Source organism: Elephas maximus, chromosome X (assembly GCF_024166365.1).
Source record: "Elephas maximus indicus isolate mEleMax1 chromosome X, mEleMax1 primary haplotype, whole genome shotgun sequence".
In the NCBI taxonomy this organism is placed as follows: domain Eukaryota; kingdom Metazoa; phylum Chordata; class Mammalia; order Proboscidea; family Elephantidae; genus Elephas; species Elephas maximus.
In genome coordinates, this window is record NC_064846.1 from 88,149,813 (window position 1) to 88,162,807 (window position 12,995).

General features: G+C 37.3%; 1 protein-coding gene across 1 annotated transcript; it reads right to left on the minus strand.

Moving 5' to 3' along the window:
• Positions 1–4,018: 4,018 nt before the first annotated feature.
• GPR174 (G protein-coupled receptor 174) lies at positions 4,019–8,680 on the minus strand. The gene has a single exon (XM_049871651.1). The coding sequence runs from the start codon at positions 8,274–8,276 to the stop codon at positions 7,275–7,277; it is 1,002 nt and encodes a 333-aa protein (XP_049727608.1). The 5' UTR covers positions 8,277–8,680; the 3' UTR covers positions 4,019–7,274.
• Between the last annotated feature and the right edge of the window lie 4,315 nt (positions 8,681–12,995).

The following is a 12,995-nucleotide window of genomic DNA, read 5'->3' on the forward strand; positions in this document are numbered from 1 at the left end:
TTGTCTAACTTTCACATGCATATGAGGCAAATAAAAATACCATGGCTTGGGTCAAGCATACCGTCGTCCCAAGGTGATATCTTTGCTTTTCAACACTCTAAAGAGGGGTTTTGCAGCCTATTTTCCCCATGCAATGTGTCTTTTGATTTCTTGACTGCTGCCTCCATGGGTGTTGGTTGTGGATCAAAGTAAAATGAAATTCTTGACAACTTCAATCTTTTCTCCTTTTATCATGATGTTGCTTATTGGTCCAGTTGTGAGGATTTTTGTTTGCTTTATGTTGAGGTGTAATCCACACTGAAGGCTGTGGTCTTTGATCTTCATCAGCAAGTGCCTCAAGTCCTCTTCACTTTCAGCAAGCAAGTTTGTGTCATCTGCATAATGTAGGTTGCTAATGAGTCTTCCTCCAATCCTGATGCACTATTCTTCATATGGTTCAGCTTCTTGGATTACTTGCTCGGCATACAAATTAAATAGTTATGGTGAAAAGATACAACCCTGACACACAAGTTTCCTGACTTTAAACCATGCAGTTATTCCCTTGTTCTGTTCGAATGGCTGCCTATTGATCCATACACAGATTCCTCATGAGCACAATTAAGTGTCCCGGAATTCCCATTCTCCGTAATGTTATCCATAATTTGTTATGATCACATGCAAGTTCAAGTTGAAACTGAAGAAAATTAGAAAAATCCAAGAGAGCCAAAGTACAACCTTGAGTATATCCCACCTGAATTTAGAGATCATCTCAAGAATAGATTTGATGCATTGAACACTAATGACCGAAGACCAGACGAGTTGTTGAATGACATCAAGGACATCATACATGAAGAAAGCAAGAGATCATTAAAAAGACAGGAGAGAAATAAAAGACTTAAATGGATGTCAGAAAAGACTCTGAAACTTGCTCTTAAACGTTGAGTAGCTAAAGCAAAAGGAAAAAATAATGAAGTAAAAGAGGTGAACAAAAGATTTCAAAGGGTGGCTTGAGAAGACAAAGTATTATGATGTCTTGTGCAAAGACCTGGAGATAAAAAACCAAAAATGAAGAATATACTCAGCATTTTCTCAAGCTGAAAGAACTGAAGAAAAAAAAAGTTTCAAGTTGCAATTATGATAAGGAGTTATCAGGGGAAAAATTAATGTAATATATTAGAAGTGAACTGGTGTGTATAGGGTTGGAGAGTTCTTTAGCAAGAGTGGTCAATCCTGAAAACTGAAGAAAAAGACAGGACAACTGTTGGAAAATGGAACAAAAACTAAAGAGGACTTTCTAAAACCATTTTAATTCTTTGGACTAATTAAGTTTTAGGGCAAACCTATGTTTTGCACCTGAGCTGACTCATCAACGAGAGGTCGGAAAAGGGTGTTTTGCTTCCTCTGTGGGAATAGGGTGAAGAAATTATAGGTTAGACACTGACCAAGGCAGTCACTCCCTCTATCCTCTTCTTTGGTTCCCCATTTTTCTGGAGCCAAGTCTTGTCCATACACTCCCTGGGCACTACCACCATAACTTTCTAGAGGCTGCTGCTACTTTTGCTATAGGAATAAGCAGCGTTCGATAATTTGGATAGACCCATGGAGGAAGAAAGAGTGATGCTCCACTGGAATGATGTGGCGGTTTTATATAATAGAAGGACTATACAAAGGCTTGCTGGAGTTTGTGGTTTGGATGGAATCTTTCGTACCTCTGGGATCTTTGAAATGGCAAATAATACAAGTTGTTACCATGTATTCGTTTTCCATTTCTTCTATAAAAAAATAATTTTTAGCTGAGCACCTGGCCACCCAGAATAATGTCTGCATTTTCTAGCCTCTCTTACAGCTTGATGAGGTCACATAGTTGATTTCTAGCCAGTAAATTCAAGCAGGAAGAACGTGTGCAGTTTGCTGTCATCCCTTTAATGCTTCCCTTTCCTCATTTTCCCGACACTACTAGCTGTAATGAAAAGGTGATGAGATACCTTATTCAGATTAAGGAAAAACCTAAGAGGTGTTGTAGTTACATGTTGTGAGTCTGGATCCCCAAATACCTTGCAAAGAAAAGCCACCACACTGGCTCACACTTTCACATAAAAGAGAAGTATGTTTATATCTAGTTTAAGCTATAGCTCTATTAGCCACAGCTGAATCCACAGTCTAATACACCTTGTCAGAATAGGTTCAAAAGAAAAAAATGAGGAATGCCTAAAGGAAAGTTTTTGAGAAATACTAGCCACCCAATTATGAGCAATGTTCATAGAGTTTGCATAACTACTTTAGAAAGCTGAATAAGTCTTACCAGTCTTTCTACAAGTTGTAGTTATTCTACTTCATTTAGACCAGTGTGAAAAATCTCTCCATTATGGTCCAGAATTAAACTTGAAGAGTATATGGCCAAAGTTTGATTCAGCTGTGCTCCTGAAGCTCCTAATAAAAGAAGATATTGGGGTCATGGGGACAGGCCTTAATACAACCCTCCCCATGGAGCAGTTTCTCCATTATTCTTTAAAGAGATCCAAGAAGGAAAAGGTAAGGCCTTGAATAAGGGCTATGCCTATAGATTAATCAGCAAATGTGCAGTAAGGAGCTGGATGGAGTAAACTCAGCAAACAGAAGAGATATGGTCTTAGCAACACCAAATAAATGGTTAAAGCTGAGGAAGTTCTGCTAAAGAAATGGTGTATGAACTTTAAAAAAGTTATTTACAGCACTTCCCTCCCCTCTCCATACACATTCTACTTATAACTATGGAATTAGGAAAGTAAAACAACCACAGTTACTTGAGAGTTTATTTCCCTCTTCCGACAACAACAAAAATATGGTAGTGAAGGCAGTGAAGTTACTTCTGGGCTGGATTCTGGAGGGCACAATATGTGACTTGAGGACATTTGAAGCGTGGGGCAGGTCCTATTTTTATACTCCTTTTTTTTTTCTTCAGGCATGCCAAATCGTCAAAAGTTCTTCTGAAGGAAAACCTTTACCACTTCCTTGGAAAATCTTTCTGCAAGGGCCACAATGTGGAATTCCTAACAAATTGGTTATCACAAAAGATACCTGGGTCTCCTGAAAGCACCAGTGATACACGGTGAGGTGAGGAAGAAATTGTTAAAATGGAGAAAGAAGACCAAGATGAGGCATGTACCAGAGAGAGTTTTCCTGACTTTACTTTTTTGTTATAGTTTAAAAAGTTCTGTTTTGGGAAGAAAAACAGGAGTACAGTGGGGGATGGTGTTTTTCTTGCAAGAAAAAAGCAGATTGTGAGGTCTTAAAAACCCTTCAGAGTAAAAAGAAAACTTTCTCTCTGCTACCCTCATCACCTTTTCTGCCCACAGAATATGCTCTAGCAAATACAGGGCTTTAAGTCATTCAAATAAACTTGGTCCAGACGTGGGGGTGGGGAATAGTCTGTGGATAGCAAAGAATCAATAAGGCGGTTCATTTTTCCCTTTGAGAATAGATGTACCTCTCCGGGGAGAGAAAAGATGAGTAGAGCCTCAAGGGACTTTCAACTATGTGTATGAGAACACTGAAAAGGAGCCTCAAGCCTGTCAGTTTGCTGAAAGGCATACTAGATACACATTGACTTCTGGAGGCAGAAACATTCTGTGTAATTACAGAGACAATCTTTATTAATAAAATGCATGTTATAAACTATAGCCGTAAATAAATTTCAAGTGCAATATTTTCACAGTATCTTACGGAAATAAAAATAAAAAGGTGACATGAAAATTAAGTTGCACAAGAGTTCCACTGATGCACTTCTTCAAACCAAGGTAGCATAGATTGTTGTTACTGGGGCAGATAGGTCCTCTTCATGGAATCACTGGTTAATAGAATTAGCTGCTTAACTGACTATGAAAAAATTTAAACTATTTGAATATACTAATAATAACAATCATGACAATAATAACAACATGGAAATAAATCTATATTCAAAATCTCCCTTGTTGGAATAATTTTGTATTTTGGAATCAAAACTCAAACGACTTTATATAAGAAATATGAGATTATTTACGTTAAATTACATATTACGGTAGTTGAGGGTGTTTACTCTTTGCACCCCAATTCCATGGAACCCAGAATGTGATAAGTGGGAGATCCAGAGAGGAGATTCCTCAAGGAAAAGAGAAACTCAGAGAGGAGGCTACTAGTGATTTCCCCGGAAGTCAGGTCTGGAATTGGAAGGGAAAAAGAAAACAGGAAGAGATCTGAGAAACTAATATCCATTCTTGTGGGTATATTCCTTAGAATTTAGCATACCTTTATGGGGAAAAAAAAAGTTTTTTTTTTTTTTTACGGTAAGCAAAATAGGTGGTCATTTACTAGACATAATCTGAAAGGCTCTGCTGCCAAACATACTTTCTTCAAAATATCCTCCCTTTCATTCTGCCTTAATGCCTACAATTCCTTCATTGAACGTCACCACTTTAGGTAAGGCCTAGTCCTCTCTACAGAATTCAGATACCCTTGGGTAAATTAATATTAAGCTAACGTTAGTCATTAGCCCCTTAGTGTGAATGAACTGATCCAATTACTGATTAAATGAACAAGGGACTAAAGCATAACGCAAATCATAATGATGGAGGGAAGGATGGATAAAGTAAATCAGAGCACTGAACACTAACCTAGATGGGCAGGTCTGGGGAGAAGGAGTGGCCCAAGGCAAGCAGCATAAGAGCACTAGATACTTGTCTTCTCCCCAAATGATGTAAATGAGCTGCAAGGACTTCTGGGATGCCTAACAAGTAATGGGATCTACCCTCAACCATTCTTCTAAGGTCAGTAATCTCCTGGAAATAGTTCCTTTCCCCTTTATCCACCAGGCACTCCTTGGAAACCCTATGGAGCAGTTCTAAACTGTCCTATAGGGTCACTATGAGTCAGAATCGACTTGACAGCAACAGGTTTTTTTTTAAAAAAAGAAATATCTAAAGTGAAATCAATATTTTAATAAAATTAAATTACCCTTCTTCCAAGTGGCCCTAGGAAGTGTAATTCATGCTAATCTAGTAAATAGTAAACATATATAATATACATAAGACTCTTCCATTACAAGAACCCACAGTTCCACAAAAGTATTACTTGCAACCGCATTACAACACTAAATTATTCTCAAATACAAATCACTTTAAAGCAAACACTCCAGACATATTTAGTTATTTTATAAAACTCAATATAACACTGATTTGACAAATTAAAACATGTACTTTACAGTGAATAATAAGGAGATACATAGATACACTATTGCTAGCAGCACAGAGTCAACTTTCTTACAGGGCATTTTAATAACTAAGTACAACAAAATCAACATTTATCCAGAGAAAGCTTTAAAAAAAAGTTCCCATTAATCTTAGATATTAGAATTCATTTAAATTTCACATCTTTTCTCCAGAACTTATTAATATCATAATGGCATGCTTAAAACAATCCCTTCCTCTAAATAATATAGAACATTCCTTCTAGATGAGAAGTAGTATGTGTCTTCATTACATAGCACATAGATTTTAACTACATCGATTTCTTAAAAATATGCTAGAGCATTTAGCTAAAACACTTTTCAAATTATTCTAATACTTAAGACCTCATGTTTAATTACTACTCATATTCTGGGTCTGTTTCTTGCATAATAGTACCAAGCAGCTAGCAGGCAAGGCATTGCAATGGGTGCCCATGGCTGCCAAAATTAATTTCCTGCACTTTTCTCAAAAGATAGAAGAATTACCTTCCCCAGCTGCTGGGAGGTAGCTATGTAGACCACAAAATGGTTATGCCTGGGACAAGATTAAACCAGAAAAATCACTGCAGACTCTAGTGTCCATACACCTGGCTGCCCACAAATCCTACTCTGGCTGGTATGGGTAGCTCAGTAGTTACCACCTAGCTTAGAGTAAGAAATACAATGTGCTGTGAATTTTATGAGGTATACCTAACTCTGCTTCATCTTTTCACTCTGGCCCAAGTTTAGTAATTAATTAGTGCACTACATTTTCATAGGCTCAGAAAGTGCAATGATCTGTCGGAAGTACCTCAGTGCCACACAAGAAGCATGGTGGAAATCCTCTCTACTAGGCAGATCCATACATCTCTAGAGATGTTCACTGGAAGTAGTTTAAGGGAGTCAGAGCTGTGATTTTCACCTATATGCTGTCTTTTGGGCCTATAGAAGCCATTTGTGTCACATTGTATGGACTTTGGCAGGCTACCTGCCCTGAATAGATTCAACAGCATCCTGTAGAGTCATAGAGAATTATCATATATGAATCTGAGTATTATTCTTAGTTCAAACAAACCAGAGGCTTGAGTTCAGATTTCATGCTATGAGTGGGTATGACAGATGATGTCTTAATTAGCTATTTGAGTCTTCAAGTCCTGGAGTGTAATTATACATGGCAGATAAAAATGGTCCCATGTTTATAATATTTCATCAACATACAGTAATAAATTGTCCATCCCACTTAGACTATAACCAAAAATATTATATTGGAATATAAGCTGTGGTTACTAAGATAAACAGACAACTAAATTGCCTCTGAATACAGAAGACCTAAAGTCCTTTGTGAAGGACCCCTGGTGGTATGGTGGTTAAGTGCTCTTCTGCAAACCAGAAGGTCAGTAGTTCAGTTCAAACCCACCAGCCACTCTGTAGAAGAAAGATGTAGCAGTCTGCTTCCACAGAGATTTACAGCCTTGGAAACCCTGTAGAACGGTTCTACTTTGTCCTATTGGGTCACTATAAGTTGGAAACGGCTTGACAGCAATGAGTTTGGTTTTGTTTTTTGAATGTCCTTTGTAACAAAACTAAGTCCTTATAATGTTTTTGTTAGTTGCTGTGGAGTCAATTTCCATTCATGGCAGCCCCACGTGTGAAGAGTAGAACTGCTCTACAGGGTTTTCAAGGCTGTGACCTTTCAGAAACACATCACCAGGCCTGTCTTCTGAGGCACCTCGTGTTGGGTTCAAACCACCAGCTGAAGCTAATAGTCTTTCTGTGCCTTAGGTTCACAGATAAAACTGCTAACTCTAGTTGAGAACATATGTCTATAGGATGTCACTGCTATTTTATACTTTAAGTCTTAAAGAATTGATGACAAATTTTCTACACAAATATTTTATATGATAATGGTGTATCAAAAAGCTCCAAATAGGTTCTATTATGAAGTGTAAATTCCCCATATAAGTAAGATAGAAGGTAACTGAAAAGTTATGAACACTTTCTCTGAGTACTTCCTTGTGGTTTGGCTGTTGCAAATGTGTTTTGGTATATTTCCACTTTAGGCCATATTCAGTTTTTTTTAGCATAATTCAGTTGTCATGGCAGAAGTAGTATGGTTGCTCACAAAGAACTTTGCATGGAGTTGGATGCTATCATGCAAATCTTGTCTTGAAAGCCGTCTTCTGAACTCATTAGTGGTGAAGTAGTATATGACTGGATCAAGGCAGGAATTTAGACTAGCAAGACACAAGGCCACAGAATGAAATATCAGAATCACTCTTCTGGCTAGGCAGCTTTTAATTTCGTTGGACTTAACCAAGAAATCTAAAGGAAAACTGAAGTGATAAGGTGCAAAGCAGATTAGAAATACCCCTGCACAGGTTAGAATCATCTTCAGGGCTTTCTTTTTTTCTCCAAGGTCTTGGGCCACAGGGTATTTATTTTGCAATGATAAAACTGTCTTCCAGGTACAATACAGAACGATCAGAAGAGGAGTAATAAACCCAATCAACTCGCCAACAGTCATCATAGCAACAGACTGGGCCAGATTGACATTCCTGGTAGGAAGATCCACGAAGCATTTGGTTCTGTTGCCTGGGGTGTCGACACTGGTTCTTAGAAGAGGGAAGAGTGAACAGGCAAGGCAGATGATCAGCCAGCCAGCAATGCTGATGTAAAGGTCATATTTCTTCTTGCAGTCATGGAAGCGAAAGGGGTACATGAGAAACCAAAATCGCCTCACACTTATGCAGACCAAGAAGTAGATGCTTGCATACATATTAACATACTTCAGGTAGAAACAGAACATGCAGAGTCCAGGCCCAAATGGCCAGTCATGATTTAGGTAGTAAAAGATCCTCAGTGGCAAGGAGAGAATTTGCAGTAAGTCAGCAATGGCTAAGTTTATCATGAATATCACAGCCCGTTTGGTTTCTTTCATATAGCCATAAAATACCCACAAGGCTAATATGTTCCCTATGAGACCTGGCACAAGAATAATAGTGTATGTTACTGCATAGATGAAGTACCGAAAATCTGTATTTTCCTCATCTGGCCCACTGCACGTGTCATTAGCAGGCATGTTTCTTTACAGAAAAACTGTCTTTGCCAGATGGTGTTTCAATGTTTAAATTCACAGCCAGCTGCTGCTCATTCTAAAAGACTAATAGTCAATGGGTTGGAGGGACTATGTGTAAAATAGCCTTCTTTTATCAAATCTGTCTGAACCTCTGCACATGATTTGAAGAACTTTTCAAAGAACTGTCTGCATATTTGCTTTGGATTTGACTACAGTGTCTATATAGAAAGAAGTCCTGAGCTAGTGGTTAAGCGTTCATCTGTTACCCAAAAATGTTGGCAGTTTAAACCCACCAGCTGCTCCACGGGAGAAAGACGTGGCAGTTTGCTCCTGCAAAGATTACAGCCTTGGAGAACCAGTGGGACAGTTTTACTCTGTCCTATAGGATCACTATGAGTCAAAATCAACTCAATGGCAATGTTTTTTTGTTTGTTTTTTTCTTAACTAAGTCTAGTGTACAAGAATAGATGACAAGCTGTTATAACTTTTGCCTTTTGTTTATTATAATGCCTTCTGGTGCATCATGACAGTTGATCTTCTCTCATTTGGATCATCAATGTACCATATAGCAGCTCCACAAATTCCCATATCATGATAGCCATCTTTTTTTACAGGTGTTTTAACAGGTTATTTTTCTTTTTTGGCTCATATAGAAGAAAGGCTTGCTTTAGTGCACAGTGGATCTGCCACTCTTCAGGGATAATTAACCTGAACAGATCAGGTTTCTGTGACTTTTTCAGTTGTGTCCAAAGCTGAAAAGTGGGAAACAAAGGCAGAGCTGGAAGTAAAATAAAACAAGTCAATTATTTTTATTTTCTTTTGTAAAAAGAAAAAGCCCAACACCATCAAAATAAATAAATAAATAAACTGACAGCAGTAAACTCTACCTATCAATGAGTTTCTACACTGACTGTAAATGCAATTATACTGAATGTAAATGGCTTAAATGTACCAGTAAAGAGACAGAGAGTGGCAGACCAGATTAAAAAAACATGAGCCATCTATATGCTGTCTACAACAGACATACCTTAGACACAAAGAAATAAACAAACTAAAACGCAAAGTATGGAAAAAATATATCAAGCAAACAATAACAAAACAAAGCAAAAGAACAGGAGCGGCAATATTAATCTCTGATAAAATAGATTTTAAAGCAAAATCCACCATAAGTGATAAGGAAGGTCATTATATAAGGTCAATATGCCAGGAAGGCATACTCACAATAAATATATATACACTCAATGAAAGGGCTCCAAAATACATAAAACAAACTCTAACAGCATTGAAAAGAGAAATAGTTCCACAACAACAGTAGGAGACTTCAACATACCAGTTTTGGTGAAGGACAGAACATCTAGAAAGAAACTTGATAAAGATACAGAAGATCTAAATGCCACAATCAACCAACTTGACCTCATAGACATAAATAACACTCCCTCCAATAGCCACAAATTATATATTTTTTTCTAATGCACAGGAAACACTCTCCAGAATAGACCACGTTTTAGGCCACAAAATAAGCCTCAACAAAATCCAAAACATTGAAACAATACAAAGCATTTTCTCTGATCACAACGCCATAAAAGTAGAAATCAATAACAGAAATAGCAAGGAAGAAAACTCAAATACAAGAAAACTGAATGAAACATTGCTTAAAAACTACTAGTAAATAGAAGAAATCAAGGATGGAATAAAAGAATTAATATAATCAAACGATAAGGAAAACACATCTTACCAAAATCTTTGGGCCACAGCACAGTGCTTAGAGTCAATTTATAGTAATAAACACACACACAAAAAAAGAAGGACCAAAGTCAAAACATTAACCCTACAACTTGAACAAACAGAAAGAGAGCAGCAAAGAAGCCCACAATCACCCCCAAGAAATGAAAAAATAAATATTAGAGCACAAATAAATGAAATAGACAACAGAAAAACAATAGAAAGAATCAACAAGACCAGAAGTTGGTTCTTTGAAAGGATCCCCCAAATCGACCAACCACTGGCCAAACTGACAAAAGAAAAACAGGAGACAAAGCAAATAACCCAAATAAAAAATGAAATGGGTGATAAAACAACAGAATCGACTGAAATAACAAAAAGATCATGACAGAATAGTAAGAACAATTGTACTCCAATGAATTTGAATACCTAGAGGAAATGGAGAAGCCCTGGTGGAGTAGTGGTTCAGGGCTATGGCTGCTAATCAAAAGGTCAGCAGTTCAAACCCACCAGGCGCTCCTTGGAAACTCTATGGGGCAGTTCTACTCTGCCTATGGGGTCGCTATGAATCAGAATTGACTAGACAGCAACGGGTTTGGTTTTTGGTTTGGAAATGGATAAATTTATAGAAACACATTACTTACCTAAATGAAAACAAACTGAGGTAGAAAAACTAAACAGACCCATGACAAAAGAAGAGATTGAAGAGGCAACAACAAAAAAACAAAAAAACTCCTAACCAAAAAAAAAAGGAAAAGCCCTGGCCCAGAAGGCTTCACTGGAGAATTCTACCAAACTTTCACAGAAGAGCTCATAATACCACTATTCGAACTATTTCAGAGACTAGAAAAGGAAAGCATACTCCCAGACTCATTTTATGAACCCAGCATAACCCTGATACCAAAGCTAGGCAGACACCACAAAAAAGAAAATTACAGACCAATATCCTTCATGAATACAGACACAAAAATTCTCAACAAAATTTTGGCAGATAGAATTCAACAGCATATCAAAAAAAAATAATAATAATACATCATGACCAAGCTGGATTCATACCAGCTATGCAAGGATTGTTCAACATTAGAAAATCGATCAACATAGTCCACCACATAAATAAAACAAAAGAATCACATGATCTTCTCAATTATGTTCACAGATAGGAAGACTCAACATTGTGAAAATATCAATACTACTCAAATTTATCTACAGATACAATGCAAACCTGATCCAAATTCCAACAGCATTCTTTAATGAGATGGCAAAACTGTTCATCAACTTTATACGGAAAAAGAAGAGGCCTCAGATTAGTAAAACATTTGTTATGGATTAGTGTCCCCCAAAACTGTGTTATAAACTTGGCTAGTTTATGATTCTCAATATTGTGTGGCTGCCTATCATTTTGTGATCTGATGTAATTATCTTATGTGTTGTAAATCCTAACCTCTATGAGGTCAGTGACGCAGTTGCTTTAATGATGTAAGACCCAATCTACAGGATTAGGTTGTATCTTGAATCAATCTCTTTTGAGATTATAAAAGGGAAATTCGCACAGAGAGGAGAGGGGCTTCATACCACTAAGAAAGAAGCACTGATATCAGAGTGCATCCTTTGGACCTGGCGTCCTTGTGCTGAAAGCCTCCTAGGCCAGGGAAAGATTGATAACAAGGGCCTTCTCCCAGAGCCCTCAAGAGAAAGGCTTACCATACAGCTGGCCATTGAATTCAGACTTCTAGCCTTCTAGACTGTGGAAAAATAAATTTCTGTTTGCTAGAGCCATCCACTTGTGGTATTTCTGTTATAGCAGCACTAGATAACTAAGACAGAATTATTGAAGAAGTAGAACAAAGTGGGAGGTCTCACACTACCTGATCTCACAATGTACTATACAGCCATAGCACTGTACTGGAACAACAACAGACACACAGACCAATGGAACAGAAATCCACACGCAAATCTACCCATCTATGTGCAGCTGATATTTGACTAAGGGCCAAAGTCCATAAAATTGGTAAAAGACTGTCTCTAACAAATGTTGCTGGCATAATTGGATGTCCATTTGTAAAAAAAAAAAAAAACAGTATCCATGCTTGACACCACATACAAAAACTAACTCAAAATGGATCAAAGACCTAAATACAAAGCTTAAAATGATAAAGATCATGGAAGAAAAAATAGGGGCAATGCTAAGGTCCCTAATACATGGCATAAATACAATACAAACTATAGCTAACAATGCAGAAACACCAGAAGATAAACTTGATAACTGGGAGCTCCTAAAAATTAAACACTCATGCTCATCAAAAGATTAAAAATAGAACCTAAAGACTGGGAAAAAAATGTTTGGCTACAACATATCTGACAAAAATCTAGTCTCTAAAATATAAAAAATATGTCAAACACCTCAACAACAAAAAGGCAAATAATTCAATTAAAAAATGGGCAAAGGATATGAACAGCCCCTTCACCAAAGGAGACATTCAGGCAGCTAGCAGACACAAGAAGAAATGCTTGGATCATTAGCCATTAGAGAAATGCAAATCAAAACTGCAATGAGATACCATCTCATACGAACAATACTGACCCTAATCAAAAAACAAAAACAAAAACAAAACAATAAATGTTGGAGAGGTGACAGGGAGATTGGAACTCTTATGTACTGCTGGAGGGAATATAAAATAACACAACCACTATGGAAAACGATATGGCACCTCCTTAAAAAGCTAGAAATTGAAATACGATATGATCCAGCAATCCCACTACTAGGAATACATTGTAGAGAAATAAGAGCCATCACACAAATAGATCTATGCATACCCATGTTCATTGCAGCATTATTCACAATAGCAAAAAGATGTAAACAACCTAACAACAGATGAATGGTGTCATGGATTGAATTATGTTTCCCCCAAAATGTGTGCATCAGTTTGGCTGGGCCATGATTCCCAGTATTGTGTGATTTTTCTATATGTTTTAAAACCTGCCTCTATGATGTTAATGAGG